Below are 18,094 nucleotides of genomic sequence, written 5' to 3' on the forward strand. Positions count from 1 at the left end.
CTTGGCCCAAGCCCACCAAGCCCTGTAAGTTCTGGCTGTTAACAGTGACCCCATACAGCCCCACGTGCACTGCTCCACCCTCTGCTTTCAGAAGGTCTCAGCAGCTGCCCCAACCACAGCTTGGGCAGTGGGGGGGGCACACAGCATCCCAAATGTGGGAGCAGATCCAGCTGGGCCCCAGCCTGAGCCTGTATTTCCAAGTGCAGCACTGGCCTCAGTGCAGGTCCAGGCAATGCTGGGCATAACCCTAGGATCCTGTGTTAATGTGCAGGATCACACTACAGGAGGGAAAATACTTCTGCAGCCTGGAAGGTTACCTGGCACCGAACAGCTCCTCCAAGCTGCCTTCCCCAGGGCTCTGAGCCAAGCCCCAGCGTAGAGAGATTCATCATTTCCACACAGGGATTTCAGGGTGTTTATTAATCAAGCATGAGCTCCTAGGCAGCTGCACCAGCCAGTTGTGCTAGAGCCTGAGGTGTCATATCCATCCCCAGCATCAGAGAGGACTGCAGCCAGCTGGTCACGGTGCCAGCACCTCCACGAGGCCCAGGAACAGGCCCAGCCACGGCCCAGAGAGTGGAAGCCGGAAAGTCAGATGTCCATCTCACACTGGTCTTGATCTGCAGGGGTAGGGAGGCATACGGGGCTAGCGTTAGGAGGGGACTGCCTCAAAGGAAACATGCAAAGGGCTGGAGGGGGGCCAGGTGAGAGCCCCACGCCCCAGGCAGCAGGGCCTGCTGAAGCAAGGGCCGTGCTGCCTGGGCCGCTCACCTGGCATGGCTTCTTCGCTCTCATTCTGCTCCTTGAGCTCCCCCGGCTTGACGAGGCTGCACCGGGCCAGGGAGGTGACACCGGGGATCTGGGGCAGGCAGCAGGGAAGAGTCCTGGCCGCGGGCGAATTCTTGCACTCCAGCAGGAACTTGCGGACGTAGATGATGTGGGTACCTGCCAAAAGCAGGGGGCTGTCAGGCGCTGCATTTCCCTGGCAGCCCCCTTCCCTGAGAAGCACAGCCTGGGCCTGAGCCTAGAGCAGGGGTGGGATGCAGCGTTTGGCCTTGGTAGAGTCATGGCTGGGTTTGGAACAACAGTGAGGCTTCCTACAGACTGAACACCATCCTGCAGCTGCTCCCAACGCAGTTCCTGGGCCTCCCAGAGCCTTGGAAGGCAGGGTGCAGGGCAGGGGGTGCGGGAGCCACACATTTCCCTGGGGCAGCCCATGCCGTACTGGCCAGCCGCAGCGCTGGGTGGCTCCAAGCCCAGCCCTGTGGTGCCTGCAGCACTTCGGCCTTTGCACCTGGATGCTTCTCCATCCCGGAGCCAGGGTACAGCCTGTCCCTGGGAGCAGAACGGTCCCCAGCAGCTGCAGCAGTGCTGCCAGGAGCCCGTTCCCCAGCAGCGCAGCCCTCAGGTGCCAGGCACAGCCTCTGCCTGCTCCCGTGGGTTGTATGAGAGCAATGCTGGCCTCTGCAGTGGCTACAGCTTCTGCAGTCCTTACACAAAATGTGAGGTTCCCTTTGCCACTCCAGCTACGGAGGGGAGGCCTGCCAGATGCCAGGGGGGTTGCTGCAGTGTGCCTGGGCAGGGAGGTGCCTGCACCACCAGGAATGAGGCAGAGGGGCGCAGCCAGGGCTGCCCAGCAGCAGAAATGGCCAGGGCCACCGCTCTTCACTCAAGATAAAAGCTCATCTCTCCCCAGCGTGGCCCTGCACACACAGCCTGATGCAGTGCAGCAGAGGATGGCACCCGGAGTAGGACTGTAGCCATCCGGGACAGGGAAGCTGCAGCCACCCAGGATGGGGCACGAGGAGGTGACACTGCCCACACCACGGAGCCACGAGGGGCAGGGGACCCACACACACGTGTGGCAGGGCCCTGGCCCCCCAGGGCTGCTCACCCCAGCAGCACACAGGCTTGCAACAGCCTCAGCCCCACACCCGACACTGACACAGCCCGGTTCTCAGATGTGCTTCACAAAGCTGGTTTAGGGGCCCTGCCAACCCTTCTCTTTCCAGCTCTCTTGGGCGGCGTCTGATGGCCAGCAAAAAATAACACAGTGCCTACAGCAGAGCTCCAGAACTCTTCACTAACACAGAATTGAGGACAACTCATTCCGGTGCACACGCTGCTAGGCAGAGTGCCACCCACAGGGACACAGCTGCAACAGCTCACCCCAGGATCCCCAAGAGCAGATGCCTAAACAAGCACGAAAGCCACTTTACTGGACTGCCATTTTCCTTCTCCATTTGCTTTTAAGACAACTACTGTTAACCCAAGTGTTTCTCCTTTGGCATTTGCATTGTTGGGGTAGCAGTAAAACCAAATAGATATTTTATTTTCTTTTCCTTCTTGAGTACCTGGTGGAATATCTGAACACATCCACTATTGTTCCTGAGGTTTATTTGCCTATTGTACTCAGCTACTACTTGTGCACTTCATATTTTCAGCACTCCTCAACACTCAGGAGTAACTGGGACAGCGAACACACCAGCACATTATTTCAAGAGTTTACTCCATGCAAATTATCACTGATCCTCTCTTTTGGGTGCTCTTTCCTCATGCTTTTCCTGGGGAAACTGCTGCTGCATGTAAGGAATGGTCAGGAGGAGGAAGAAGGAAGGCAAAGAAGTCTCCATCTGTTCTCTGGTCTAAGAGACCATCAAAAGTGGTCCATTGCATTGGACAGTTTGTGCACTGTAGTTACCTGCTTGAGAAATGGACCAAACATTGTGTAGTTACTGCATCACCACTCATCAAAATCAGAAATAAGCACAGTCTGAAGGCAGGAAGTGGAAAACTTCCAAGTGCAGGCCAACTCTGCAATCAGGCTGGGTGGAGAAGGATGGTTCCTGTCAAGTAGTATGCAAAAATCCCCTTCCTTCTTAGGGAAGAGACTTGAGAAGCTCTTACCAGATTTAAAGGGATATAAGAAGTTTAAAATTAATTAATTACATTTTCTCTGGTAGTAGGTGGTCTCTGCTTTCCTAGTATCTGCTTCTGAGCAGTTAGTCAAGCCCTGCATTCATCTATAAGCTGCTGATTTACCTTCTGCAAATTAAGACACCATTAGGTTGCCAAGGTGTCAAGTCAGCCACTGAACAATACCTGATTGTCTCAAGCAACCCACCTGCAAAAAGAGCGCTACAAGAAACAGAACTAACCCAGAAAAGACAGATATACAGCCATGTTCACAAGACAAACAATCACCATGACTGGCGGGTGGAGAACCCAGCGGAGTTCATATCACATTGAAACACCCCCTTCCTTCCCCCAAACCCTACATCCACGTGCTAACGATGTGACTCTGAAAGGATGCACCACTGGTCATGGCAGCTACCAGTGATAGCCACATACATCCTCTTCCAAAATTCTCACACACAACCTATAAATACTGTTGGCCTTTTATTGAATATTCAGGTAAGTATTTCACATTAATACAGGCTACATAAAGTAAAGCCACTATACGACATGAAATTTACCCAGCTGTTCTTTTTATGTAAACAATTATACATGTATTTACCACCCTAGAAGTTTGAAATCATCTTGTTCTCTCCTGCAAGTAGCATCCAGTAGAGTTTAGCCAGCATTAGTTTCATCTGATTTTTAAGTTCAGAATGGCTAAACTAACTGGAGAACAGAATCAGTTGTATAAGTAAATCAATTTGTTCTTATACAACGAGCAATCAAGTTTTCGTTGTTAAAGAAGAAAATTGCTTAGTTAGGCACATTATAAAAAATCCCCAAGGTTCTCCAAGATCATAAGGTTTCCCAAACAAGGCTAAAAAAACAAAAACAACAACGAATAGACCCCCTTAAATCAGTTGACGTACTTGAGATGCATGTTTCCAATGTGAGGTGCCCAGGTGCCAGGCCAAATCTACAGCAAGAAATAAAAAGACAAGGCTATTATGAAAACAAATAAAGTTTCCTTTAATAGAATTTAACCACTAGATGGCATGCTTAAGGCTTCCCCCTAAAATACAACCCAACTGCCAAAGAATGGGAGCTGTCTTCATCTCTGGCCAGGTTTTGACTGACAACCTGCAAGATAACAAGTATGGAAGTAAACCCTACCCCTTACAACCCCTTACAAAGTCTGTTACCTTGTTGTGCTTTTTTTTTTTTTTTTTTTTAAATTCTGGCAGTTTTACTTGAAAGCTGTGTCATGGATAGTGCTATATGCATTTGGGAACACACGCTATGGGTGAAAAATCATGCACCATCTCAATTCTACTATCAAAGAACTGGAAAAAGTTGCCTAGCTTAACCAAGAAAAACAAAATAAAGCACACCACTGTACACAGCCCCACAGAAGCAAAGGGGGAAAAATGCAATCACACTACCTGCTGAGCATCAGTACATTCTGTTGAATTCTGGACTACTTTGATCATGGGGTTCCAGGCTGGATCTGGACTATGAAGCCCGTTAAAGAGTGGGCCTCCCGGACCGTCCGCTAGCTGAGGGTGTGACGGTATTAGAGTGCCACCATACATGGAAATTGGTAGGCCCTAAAGGAAGAGAAAAAAAGCACCATCAAAGAACAGTTAGTGGTTAGGGAAGATGACTGTGGTCGTCTTTTCTCTTGCTTCTGCAGTGCAGTACCTTTCATCTTTTGTCACACAACAACCAAACACTTCAGAGATCACATCTGCCTCTGAAATGCTGGCCTAAGAGAGAGGCAAGGACACCACCAGGAAATTTTGGAAATGAAAGAAATGCACCACACCCGATTTGTAGTATTTTAAAAACAATGCAGAAAGCAGTACTACAAAAAAAAAATCAACATTTAGTCAGACTTCAGTTGCAAAGGATTATGCACAAGCATAAACCATGTTCTCCAAGATGACAGCGATGGCTCAAATCCCTGTGTAACATTCACATACTGCTAAATATTAGCACTGTAAGGAAAGGGGCATCACTGCACACCTTGGTAGAATTTGCAATAAAAGGACTCTTCAAAGCTTAAGATTCAGGACAATGTACCCATTTTTCTGAAATTACATCTCACGGTGAATTAAAAAGGTGACAAACTCCGCAAAATGCCTTCAGATTACCCCAAAAGCAGGACACAGCAGTTGCACAAAGTGATCTCAGAGTTCCCTCTCCTCACCTCTGCAACACGATGATCTTGCTGCACAGTGTCACAGCTAGAGGGCTGCTACAGCGAAGCCCTCAGGCAGCTTGAGACTACAAGACTCCAAGTTGAATATTTTCTATAAATTACTTAACAGCCATCTAAAATATTCATCCAGCTCAGAAAGAGGAATTTAAAAAGCGGATTTTGCAATTACAAGACTTCTTTCTTGTGTTCAGATGGCTGCTGCTCTACAATTTGGAAGATCCAAAAAGCACATGCCTCGGACATTCCCCCAGTGGATGCTGAGCTGATGATGGCTTGGCAACATTGGTTTGCTTCGAGCTACTTTCCAATACTAACAACATACAGACTGGTGAGCGGTTCTCTCAGGCTGACACTTCCTTAAGAAAGGTTTGTAGTGTTCACTTGCATGACTTGTATGTTTCAACAGACTCAAGAGCTGAACAAGCCTTTTGATACCACTTCCAAGTGACTGAGTCTCTAAGAAAGGAAACTGAAGAATGATAGAGGCATCTAGTGCCTAAATGAGGGAACATTTGCAATCCCCAAATTCTGTTTTTGTTTAAGTGCACCTCTAGGTTTGTGCATCTTTTATAGCCAGCACAATCAGTACTAGGATGAAAGGAGGTTCAGAACTAGGTACCCTGAGAAATGGTAGAAGACAGACATATTGTGCAAATTGGAAAAATAGAACATAATCCAGTGTAAAAACAGATTTACTCCAGCATAGATTTGTCTCAACATAAATGCTGCAGACTCCTCATGTCTACTAGCACAGCGAAACACCTGAACAGATCAGTGATTTTCCAAAGCGATCACAGTTGTTTTCAGAAAAGTAGTGTCATGAACCCTGTCTGTTAGTCTTACACTACCCAAATAGCTCCAGCTAATAAATTATTTGGTCATTTAATAGCCCAAACCCAGCCCTCTGTGACTTACCTTAGAAAAATCCACAAAACTATTTGGCATAGGTTGGTGGAAAATGTTCGAGGGTGCCACTATTCCAGAATCATCTCTCTCCATCGGCTGATGCTGAGAAAAGGTGCCTGGATCTGACAACTGCTGATGCATTGGATGATTTCCCATTACAGGCTGAGACCAACCTGACAAGCCTTCTGGAAAGGAAGAGATTGAAAATGGACAATTACAAATCGATTGAAGATTCTCTAGAGCGCTGGTGTATACAGCTGCACACATCCCCACGTATCCAAAGACTCCCAGAAAACACATAGTTGCAGAGTATTTTAGGACTTTACTTTGGGCAAAGGCAGAATTCCCACAGCTTACACACAGTAGGAAGATACCTGCAATTTTTAGGCTATTAACACATTGCAAACAAAGCAAAGACACAAGTCTTAGCAGCAGTGTCATGGCCTCTCACAGGGAAGCTGCTGAAAGCACACCAGGTAAGGCTGTTCCATTTCCTTTGTCATGTAGCTGTCCGTTATCACAGGAACACAAGAAGTTATACTTTTTGATAAGGACCAAAAAAAAAAGGGAAAGATGAGAGTCCATTAAGACCAGGGAAGTTTGGAAGCACCGGACACAGGCCATCTGAGTGCACATTCATCTTGGTTCTCCAGACAAGCATGGAGGCTATGGAGAGTTCTAGTAACTTCAAACTTCACATGTCCACAGTAGAACCATTAAGATTCAATAAACTTCCTAACATTGTCTGTGAGCATACGTGAGCTTTTCTTGTTTTCCAACACAGTAAAGAGTGAGAAACTGAAGTTAAAGGAAATATCTACGGCATTACCCAAAAATGTAACAAATACAGGGCCATTATGCATTTGTCTTTAGCTTACAAATAGAAACAATCTACAACTCCAATGATGCAGCTCCTCCCTTCCACAAGAATCCCATCCTATCAGGAAACTGAATGCAAGACTTCAGCTGTTTCTAAGTAATTCTTTCTAAAATGGGACTGCCTAGAACAGAGGTTATCCCATCCTCTTTAAGAGCCATGAGGAGATCGACGTAAAATCATCATCCACAACCATGCATTTCTGGATGTATTAGCTGCACCACAGCTCATATTTTGAAGTGTTGATGGATAATAAGAAGAAACTTGGAGAAAGGCTCTTGGCCTTTCAGGCTAAAGGTCAGACTTGGAGATGGATTCCCTTAATAGGTAAAATTGTTTATTTTTAAAACTCCATATCGTTCAATACACCTAATGACATTTTAAATCTGTTTTCAGGGTTTAACAATTGTACTCAGAATCTAGACTGTGTGAGAATTACCTATACTAGGAAAGAAAGCCACACTTCCATCGACAATTTCTTTGAAAAAAACACACCACTTTGATCCCAGTTTTCCTTTTAGGATATACTGCATGGAAGTTGATTGGGCTGTGGAACTTTATTCCTCCTCCCACTTTCCCCATCCAACTTCTTTTTGAAATGGAGTATTTCCACAAGGCTCCACAAGTTTATTCAGGCCATCCCAGACTGTACAGAGTGGACTTACCAGACACACTGTTAACTCCAAACGACCAAATGCCACTATGACCAACGGGAGCCGTAAAGTTGGTTCCTAAGGGCGTAGGCGTGACCGATCCCCCCTGTCGAATTCTAGCGAGTCTTTCTGTCCCGATGGGAGGGGGTACCTTTCGATCTTGATTTGTGTTACCCGTTTTTGGCTGGCCCAAGTTAGAAGGTGCAGAAGCAGCTGAAAGGGGCGAAGACGATCCTGAGGAAACTGATGGAATTGGAGATTCACCTGCTGAAAGAGCATTTCTTTTGCTTAATCACACAAAAAGCACACAAGATAGTGACAGTAAATGCAGTCCTCTCTATCCCCCCAATATTGTCTCAAATCAAATAATAAGGTTTTAAAGCCTTCCTCCCCCCCATCATTCTTCACTCTTTCACAGAATTTCACAGAACTGCTGTTTAAAGTTTAACCCTAAAACAAACATTAACACAAATGCTTTAAGCCATCAGAATGATGACAGCGTCATGACATAGAAGTGCATCTAAAACAACTAGAAGAAAGAATAAGAAACATGGAAGAGTTTCAGGAAGATATGAAAAAAATCAGCCAAAATTCCGTAAATATCTAAGCAGCCTGGTTTTGGTCTCCACCACCTCCAGCAGAAGAGAAACTAAAGACAGCTTCCCAAAGTCAACATATGTAACGTAAAAACGTAACTTCCACCAACTTCAGAAGCGTCACTGACTCTTACTGTGAAATCCAACTTCTTTTGAGCACTCATTTAAACATTTTAGTTCTTACGCTTAGAGTGGCAGTGAAGTTGCATGCAGTGACATGAGAAGTCTCTTCATTTAAGCCTCTGAATCAAAGATCCATATTTTCTGTAAAGCTACTTCCATGTTCTTCCCACGAGGAGGAAAACCCTATGCCCCTATGTTACCCTGGGTGATGCATTAAGAATCTGGAACATTTTAACTAACATGAAAATTCCAGAATATCAATTTAAAAAACAACAACAAAGAAGTTTGCCATGGTTTGAAGTTACACACGACATTTTCACCTAATTTTACACTCATTTAGAGGGGAATCCTAGGTTTGGTACAATCCCTTCCACTCCCCCGCAGCTTCATGCCTTCTCCTTTTAGAAGCTATGACTGAATTTTTGCCCAAATATGTCTTTAGTTATGCTACCAGAACTAGTGACATTTTACACGTTAAGAAACAAATAGGTGGGATTAGCACTTCATCCTCACAACCGCTAAACACAATTGGAAAGCATTTTGTGCATCACTGGCTAATTTCCCCTCAAGTTACAAATCTACTAAGAATTTACAGTTAACTAAGACAGACCCATGAAGTTCCTACATGAATTTGTTGCGCTTGTCCAAGGATGTGGTGAAAAATGCTGTCTGTTAAAGCTGGGAGTCCCAACAGGCGCTGGCCCTTGAAGGTAAACCCGTGCTCCTTGCATGTTTGCTGAAAAGCCTGTCAAAGGACCTGAAGAAGAAGTTGTAGAGCTGTTGGATGGATCTAGAGAGGGTAAGCCTGAAATAAACATAAATTTCATTAAATATTTCTCTCCGGGAACCTGCTTCAAAGCACCAGAGAGAGCTAGTGCTCCAAATATAACTACAGCACCTCATCACCTTCAAGGGTACCTGCACACGGTAAGTTCATTTTACAGATGCATGATTCTCCCTCAGACAGAAGCTACCAGAATGAATTTATATATGTTTTTGTTAAAACTTGAGGTGAAAGCAGAGAAAACAACATTTTGGTCACTGGAAGGAATCGAAGTCCTAGCATGGAAGGCAAAAGAGGAAAACTGGGAGTATTAAAAAAAAATCTTTCCTTAGAAAAGAGCCATGCAAGTTAAACAGGAACAGAGGGCTCTGTGAAAGTCCTGAGGGAATCAAAACAAGAAAGTTTCACTGCAGTACAGTTTTTGCCATCCCATAGCTACATTCACATACAGGTCAGTCAGAGCATAACGCATCCCAGAAAACAGTGCTGATAATCCACAGTGCAAAAGGCGAGGGGGCTGCTCTCTACAGATGTAAGGTGAGGAAGGGTAAGGTGGAGAGAAAGTTCAGTCCCACAGTAACGAATTAACAAAAGGTAATTACAGTTTTTGAACAAGCCAAAGCTTTTAAGCACTTTTCCGAAATGATGTGAAAGATTTCATCACACGTTATTACCAGAAAAAAGCATAAGCAGGCATGACCGTGTGTTTACCTGAGTTTTGGGTTTAGTTTCAAGGGCCTATTAAACAAGACTAGTTTCAACACCGTTTAAACATTTCAGAATGACCACAACCAGGACTAGCCCATACTGCCGCAGAACAAGGCTGAAACTAAGCTCCTACTTACATCCCTGAAGTCTAACAGCAGTGGTGACAGGCAACAGGTCATAAACTAGAGGTGTACCTTGCATCTCCTGGATGTGTTACTGAAAGCTAGGTCTCATCCCCAGTATTAAATGAAGCAGAAGCCCCATGCAAACCACGAAGCCCCGATTTACTCCTTCCAAAAGTGGCAGATCCAACCTGACCGCATTAACAGAACTGACTTAGTGGATTTGAAGGTCGTGGCATTTTTCTCACTAGTCCTACCCCAAAGATTAAGTCTCCATAACAGGCAATGGGAAGCAAAAGTCAATTACCACCATCGACCTTTAGGGGGCTATGAAGGAGCCCTGATTTGGGAGTACAATCTTACACATTTGTCACAGCACCACTGTAAGAAGATGCTAATGCCTGTGCAGGCTGCCTGCAAATGCAGCTCAAGTGATCTTTGCCTGCCCAGAGCCTGCAGGCTCTGCTCTAGCACAGCCATAAGCAGACTGCAGCATCTCTAGCTGAGGGGCCCTTCCTCCACGCCTGTTATGGAGCTACCAACAGGATGCTCTTCCTACCCTCCATGCACAAAAGTACATTCTGGAGTAGTCAAAAGGCCCCCATGGTCATAAGTTCCACCACAAAACAACTGGTTTCCAGCTGGCTGACAAACCACTAGAGATGCTGAGTTTCAGGAAGTCTTCCCTGCACAGAAGGGGTAACAGAGCTGAGGCCCGTGGGGACTGCTTGTTTCCTAAATGGAGAACAAGGTACAGATTGTGACAAAGAGAGCTCTTCAGCAGAAGTAAAGGTGCCCAAGTGTGATTCTTGAATGCTTGGCAGGATGGGGACACAGCTTTCAGAGTGCAATGACTGAACAGTCACGGCAGTTTCGGCACTGCTGTGTATTTTGTACAGGTAGAAGGGAAATGTGACAGCCAGAGATGCGCAAATTCAACAGAGCAGTCACTTTCCAATCTTGATTTTGTCTCGTCTTTACAGTTGGACTGATGGTCTGAGAGGTCTTTTCCAACCTAAATGATTCTATGATTCATTGAAGCAGATGAAAAAAGCTTAGTTTAATATTAAAAATCGCTTCTATGAACAATGACTTAAGATTTCATTCTGATTTCAGTAATGAGCTTTCTATTTGTGTGTTTACTAATGGAATCAGACACTTTAATATTAAAACTAAGAATAGAACATTTTGCAATAGTGTAATTTGCAGTTACTTCGCCCATAAATTCAGGCTTTTCATTACACTCTGAAAGCACAACTGAGCTTTAAGAGACTGGTTTACCAGCCTCACACAAATTCCGCTCAAAATTCAGTTTACCAAAGCCCCCAGACACTCCTGCAAAAGTCTGTTAACTGCAAGAGCTAACTCCACATTTTGATAAGAAGAAACGATACTTGGTGACTCCTTGTAAAATAGGGAGCCCAGTCATCTCATGCAACTTTGTAGTCCTGCTGCTTTTTAAGCTGACCTACACTGAGTTTGCAATACCTTTTAATGAAGAGCAAGATCTCAAATCCTTTCTTAAAATGCACAGGGAAAAAAAAAATAATTGTTGGTCTTCTGTACAGCCTTCCCAAACAGTCTAAGCCTGCCCTCAATCTTTAAACTGCTAGAACAAGAGATATGAAGACACATACAGGACAAAGGGCCATTTCCAGAACAGATCCACAGCCAGCAGGGACACACGCACACACTTCCCAAAGGAACTGGTCAATTAGAGAAAACTTGAGTTTCTTCATCTGTGAACCACCAGCGAAAGACACAGGCAGATTTGCCTTGTACGCTTCTGGTACAAGGTTCGTAAGAGAGGTCCTCAGCCTACTGCCCCCTCTTCTTTCCTCAGCATCACGCCTACAAATGTCCCCTTCTCCTTTAACTCCAGTAAATCACTTCTTTTGTGTAACAGACCACATTTAGATTCTGAAATGAGGGTGATCAGAAGTAGCCTAAAGTAGAATAACGTTATGAGCCAACAGAGGACCTGACAAGCCAGTCACCCGTCAGGATTTTAGGGGCACATTTTACACATTTTTCAGTTGTTCTTTATTTTGTAATATCCCAATCAAGTTCCAGACTAGAAGAATTGGGTTACATCTGAATATTTTCATGCTTCAGATGAGAAGAACTTCACACTTATCTCCCCAGACTCACCGCCCTTGAGTATTTACTTAACTCTTAACTCAGAACAGCTATCTTTTAAACATTTACAGCCATTTAAGTATATAAAAAGGACCAATGTTTTTTTTCCCCCTAATGAAAGACAGATGACGCTAGCATAAGGGAACAGCAAAATTTTTTGCTGCTATGTGAAGTCTCTGTACACACAGAGCACAATCATAAGAAAAATGATTGGGCCCCATTTGCCCTAAGTTTCTTTCCCCTGGGCAGGGTGTTCATGAAGAGCCAACATCCAGTTGAGAGCTCTGCAGATAAAGGTGAGACAACGTAAAGTGCTTCTGGTATCTACTGAGGAGGGCCCAGCAAGTCTGCCACGAGAAGAATATCTGATGAGCAAGGCCCAGTTACTTTAACATCCCCCAACACCCCCGTCTTAACTTTGACTGGTTCTGCATACTGAGCTGGGAACGGAGATGTTGCAAGAGCTCTAGGTGTTCATGTTCTTTGCAGTGCAGCTACACAGCCCAAACTAGATGGCTAAGAAAACTACCGTGACAGCAAGCATCTCGATTTTGTGGTTAAACCTGATCTGAGAGAGGTGATCTGGTTTTCAGAAGCCCTGGATATTTTTAAATTAACGGGGATGAATGCGAATGCTGAAAATCTTTTTCATCTGCCACTACATCTTCCCAGAGTCCCCCTTTCCTTTACTCTGAAAGTCAAACTATTGAAAGGTCCAAATTCAGCATTCAAGTCCCGAAACATGAGCTCAAATATCTAACACACAGTGTTAGATATATTCAACTTCAAAGCAAGGCTCTCCAGCCATCCAGCTTCAAGGCACCATAAATTCATTACAGCAAGAACAAATGGGAGAATGGGGTAGCAAAGAAGAAAATCTCTTGAGGGTCCCTTTCAGGCGAAGGGATGCTGCTAGTTACCCTGCACTATCATCATCATTAATAAGAGGATGATGATCTTCGAGGCAGAGTTTAGCAGGCAGGGAGCTCACTGCAAGTGTTCCTAACCCATTTCAATTAAAAACACGTAAACTTCAACTACTGCACTTAGGAGTTGAAGGGCAGCAACTTCCTAGTAACACACCATGCAGGAGCACACCAATTTCTCAAAGCACATAAGCTTATAACAATTTTAAAGAGCACTTGAACAAAAGTAGGCTGTATTTGTTACGCTAGTATTCTACAACCTTAATTTGTAAACTATTTCTCAAACAATTTAAAATGACCGAAGTGTTAACGGTTGGAAAAAAAAAAATCTATCCGGTGCGTGATCTTAGTGACTTACCTACAGGGCTAGTAGAAACCCGCTGGGAAGGTGGCCTGAAACCAGGAGCCTTGGAGTTATCAGGATGCATGTTTTCCACATGTCCTAGCACAGAGTTATTCAGAAAGGTAGACTGAACAGTGAAAGATGGGTCAGCTGCTGCTCGGGTAGAGAGAGGACAGTCTCCCCATCCTTGGTTAGAGGGCACCTGGTTGCTATCAAAAAGACTACTGAAGTGATTGAAGAGCGTTGCTGGCCCAAAGGCAGGAGGCAATGATTTATTTGCTGAGTTAATGTGCATCTGAGAACCATTCATAACGTTCATGGCTGACGAAAGCTGCACCGCAGCAGGTGGACCTTGAGAAGGTGTTATGGGAACTTGATTTGTAACAAAAATAGACTGAGGATCTTGATGTAGGTTTGCATTTGGTACCACTGAATAGAAAGAACCTCTGGACTGCATCCTGTGAGTAACTCGAGGTGCTGGTACAGCTACTTGAGGTAAGTTACTGTTGTCCTGATTATCCGCAACAACTGACCTGGGTGACGCTAAGCTTAAAGGAGAGGGTTCGGAGCTGGAAGAAAAAGGCATCGACATAGAAGGACCGATCTCCGACACGCTGGCTGGTAGTATTTCATCTTGGGCGTTACTTTGTGGCGTGGGGCTGCTGGATGGGTGAGCTTCGGTGACTCCTGAATTGCTGCTAGTCGACATACTGGAACTACTTGCAACTGAAGATGGCACGCACGCATTTCCAACAGGCTGGTCTGGTGGCGATACCTTCTCTTTGGGTGCTGAGACAGCTGAGAAAGAGTCCACTTTAAGTGCAGAATGCTGTGTTTGTGGAGCATTAGAAGGCAGAAACGCTGCAGGAACTTGCCCGTTGTTTGGGGGTGCAGAGGAGGCCGAAGGCAGAGCGCTACATGTGCTTGTCACGGTTGAGATCGCTGTTGCTGCAGCACTCGTCTTAGGAACACAGGCAAACAACTGCTTTCTGACGGAAGAGGGAGTCCGATTACTTGTTACACATAGCGGCTGGGTGGAAGCAACTACTGAAGAGACAGTAATGGGGCAACTAGAAGTAGCTAATCCAGGAGACTCCGTCTGTAAAATATTCCCATTCTGACTACCTACGCGATTTGAACTATTATGCTTAGGAGAGCTGTTTGTGCTGCCAGGGTTAACTGGTCTCACTGGGAATGGTCCCCAAGTGTTTGGCGAAGGTGAAAACGTTCCTCCAAATTGGGCCATAGGTAAGCGAGGGTGCCGGATCTGTTGCATAGTTTGGGCAGCCAGCAAGGCAAAATGTGGATGAGAATAAGCTAGAGGAAGAGACACTGGAAAAGATGAGCGCACATTTGCTGGGACATTCTTGTTTAATTTGTTCGTAGGCTGGAAAGTAGACAGTGTTGATGACTGCGATGTAACGAGAGGTGGTGCTCCAAGAGGGAAGGAGTTTTTGTTTGAAGCAGATGCAGTGCTAACTCCAGATGAAAAGTTTGCATGGATTGATTTGGTACTTGAAGCAGGTGTTCTTATATGAGTTTTAGGAATCAAGTCTTCCAGTTCCTTAGCAGGATCTTGAATAAGGGCATTGATGAGTTGCACTGCGTATCGCGTTGACTCAGTACCACCCCTGTATTAAATAGGAACAGATTTGTCTTTTAGAAAAAGGTAAGTGCAGCATTCTGTAGCCCCAATTTAATACTGATCTACAAGTCTACTGCAACTTACTCCACTAAGTTAATCCTTAAGATAAGCAAAAGTCAAGAAACAACTTTGAATAAGCAGACCTTCAGCATATCTTGGCAGCAGTTATAGGCGTTTTACTCTAGAACCAAGAAACCAAATACATCCTGTCGTAAAAAGCGAACAAAGCTTAATAATAAGTGACATTTTGGACTAACATAAACTTTCACTTCTAGATACTGTACCTTATAGTGATCATTCTCTCTCCATTCTTATCTTTTTGTTTATCAACATCAATATGGGCACCGGTGACATCCTGAATTGCTGTAATGTTGCATCCACCTCTCCCCATTATTCTAGATACGACAGAAGCTGGGACAGATAATTTCTTTGACCTATATCACAAAGATCACAAATTTGTGAAATGTATTTAAACACGTACAAACTCCCTCATTGTCTGCAGCAAAATTTTTAAGTTTCAGGGTAAAAAGTGGTTTTCTGCTGGTATTTTGTTCACCCTTTGGAGCCTCTCTAAAAATCCCCCACTCACATCCTCAGTACCTGATGAGGACTCTTCAGAAGCATTTCTACCACCACTGCTGTATCACAGGTGTATGTGCCTCAAACTGCTTCAGAAACGTTTTTTTTTTTTTTTTTAAATCTTGTGTAACTTCAAAGTGAGACAAAGCCTCAGCTTATTGGCCTGAATTTACATAGGCAGCACTGCTTCAAATATAAAAGGCCACAACTTAGCCACTTTGGTCATTTACAGCTAGGAGAAGGTGATTTCCCAGTGTTTTCCCAGTGATCAGCTCTCTGGTACCCCTTGCATTCTTGACCCTTTTAGTATCCACCTCTCTTGGACCTTGACCAAACATGATCCTAAAGTTTAATTGGTGCCACTACACAATGGTGGACACCAGTCTGTTAAATTGTGCAGTTCTGTGATTTAACGATCTGCAGGAAGCCACTATGAAGGTAGCACAGATTTTCAGAAGCAGGCTCATTTTTAGGCCATAACACTGTAACCCATATGCTCAGTGAAACGTCGTTTTAGGGTTTTTCGAATTCAAATAGTTTTGGTGGGTCAGTGCAGGCATACAGAAGTGGGAAGTCTTTGAACATGATCAATGCTTGCATCCAGACCCCAGCCAAAGTCTCTCTGGGCCACCAATGTCCCCAGACTTTAAAGGCTGGACTTCTCAAGCCCATACACTGCTTTTCAGCTTGCTAGTGATGTGCAGTAGCTCAACACTGAACAATTAGAGGGGATTCAAAGGGGTTTCAGAAACCACTGTGATTGCAGTTCAAGCACCTCTGAACGCTGTACAGATCACACACACAGCCCTCCTCCCCCCAAAGGCTGCCAGCTTCACCTAGCTATTCCAGTCCATGAAAATATTAATTAACTTGATCCTTGGGGAATTGTTTCTCAGTTAACAGGATTTAAAGAAAACATTTTATTTTAAACATATTGAAATACATGGAAATGTTCTAAAGCATTAACCTTGTCTTTCCAAGGTGTTTTTTCTTTTCCCTTCTGCCAGGAGATGACACTCCAACCCTCCCTTCCCCAGAAACCAGGCACTCAGAGCATGCACCAAGCTCCTATCCCAAGGCTGCATCATACTTTGGGCCCCCTCTACCCCAAAGGCTCCTCACTCAAGCAAGACATCCCAAATGCTCCCTCCCCAAACCAAAGATCCCATCATCACCCATCTTTAAAGATAGCTCCACATTACACAGGGCTCTTTAACCTTGGTCTCCTTTCACCCCAGCCCACTAAGAACCCCATGCCACCACCCACGAAGATGTCCCTCTCCCAGCAGAGTTCACCACAGCACCCAGGGGCCCTGCCCACCCAACACCCACTGCTGTTTCCCTCCCTACCCACCAAGCTCAGTCATTTTTTAACCCTGAGAAGTGCCCAAAACAGTACCTTTTTGCTCCTGAACAGCAGCGCCCTCCTCTCTGCAGCTGAAATTGCTCAATTGGTGTTGGCTGCAGAGTGTTGCTAGGGGGAGGGTCTTTCAAAACTCTGCCTACTTGCCTGTCAGGGGTAGAGGGGATGCATTCATCGGTTACTTCTTTGATAGACATCCCTTCTAGCCAGGGGGGGAATGGAGAGTGAGGGGGGGAATGAGGAGGAGGAGGAGGAGGAGGAGGAGAATTTCCACTGTTAAGACTGGGAAAGGCTTTAGGAGATGAAGGCATGCAGCTCCCAGGCATTTTGCACCCACATCTATAGTCACCAAAATGCTCTTCGGCTGCTCACATGCTTTGCTGGTCAGGCAGGGCACAGCAAACACTGGCACAGAACACTTTATGCACACATTCTCTCTTTGTGACAAGACCTGAGCCCTCGGAGATTAAGAAAGCTCGGGTTTTGGATGTTATTTCTAAAACTCTAGCATCTCCGGCAGGACGGCAGACAATACCCAACAAAGCAGTTAAATTGAGCCTATGAGACTTAAGAGACACAGGAGGAGAGATGGAGCAGCTCCAGGGTCAATGGCCGGGTCTGTGTGCAGCCCTGGAAAGGAGCCAGCTGCCTGTTTCATAGTTTCATGCCTGCACGACTCACCAAGCGGTGGGCAGTCTGCGACCACACAAGGTCATTGTCACAGCAGAGAACCATATTTGTGAATGCAACAAAAGGCAGAAGACTGAGCCAACTCTAAAGCTTCAAACGCTTAAGTGGTCAGATTAAAACCCTCCTTTTTGCTTTTCATAAAAAATTTGTGACTTCTGCTAATCTGGATGCATTAAATCTGCTGTATGATTATTTTCTTTGCACACAGCCTAAAATTCTCTAAAATGAGGTATTTGGTCACTACCACTGCAGAAAAGAAAAGCAGAAGTGCACCTAAAGCACCTGACACTTGTATGTTTGTGCCGCATTCCTTTATTAAAAAAGGAAACAAAACAAGAAAGCCAGATGACAATTTCTAGTTAAAAGTAGCAGACCTAATGAAGATTACAGAAAAGATGCTGTGTGGCTAACAGTCAGATAATAAAAATCAGTGTATTTTCAAAGGGAAAGTGTGCTTTACAGAAGTACAAATTAGTTGTAAACATTTTCCAGCACCCAAATTAAGCTCACAAAAAAGTTTC

At 45.0% G+C, this 18,094-nt stretch overlaps 1 protein-coding gene across 15 annotated transcripts in view; it reads right to left on the reverse strand.

Annotated features, from left to right (window-relative positions):
• Positions 1 to 401: 401 nt before the first annotated feature.
• The window catches only part of ANKHD1 (ankyrin repeat and KH domain containing 1), a 114,017-nt gene continuing 96,324 nt past the window's right edge, over positions 402 to 18,094 (reverse strand). For 6 of the 15 annotated variants that reach the window (XM_068698630.1, XM_068698633.1, XM_068698635.1 and 3 more), the window contains 10 exons: positions 16,920 to 17,030; positions 15,226 to 15,375; positions 13,312 to 14,927; positions 8,885 to 9,079; positions 7,568 to 7,822; positions 6,035 to 6,210; positions 4,341 to 4,505; positions 3,828 to 3,874; positions 772 to 945; positions 402 to 620 (listed from right to left, as the gene is read on the reverse strand). In XM_068698630.1, coding sequence (XP_068554731.1) covers positions 792 to 945; positions 3,828 to 3,874; positions 4,341 to 4,505; positions 6,035 to 6,210; positions 7,568 to 7,822; positions 8,885 to 9,079; positions 13,312 to 14,927; positions 15,226 to 15,375; positions 16,920 to 17,030 — 2,869 coding nt within the window. In that variant the 3' untranslated portion in view covers positions 402 to 620; positions 772 to 791. Of the gene's footprint in view, positions 621 to 771; positions 946 to 3,382; positions 3,875 to 4,340; positions 4,506 to 6,034; positions 6,211 to 7,567; positions 7,823 to 8,884; positions 9,080 to 13,311; positions 14,928 to 15,225; positions 15,376 to 16,919; positions 17,031 to 18,094 lie in introns of those variants that run through there. The other 9 variants (XM_068698634.1, XM_068698629.1, XM_068698632.1 and 6 more) reach the window with 9 other exon arrangements.

The sequence above is a fragment of the Anas acuta genome, chromosome 14 (assembly GCF_963932015.1).
Source record: "Anas acuta chromosome 14, bAnaAcu1.1, whole genome shotgun sequence".
Lineage (NCBI taxonomy): Eukaryota > Metazoa > Chordata > Aves > Anseriformes > Anatidae > Anas > Anas acuta.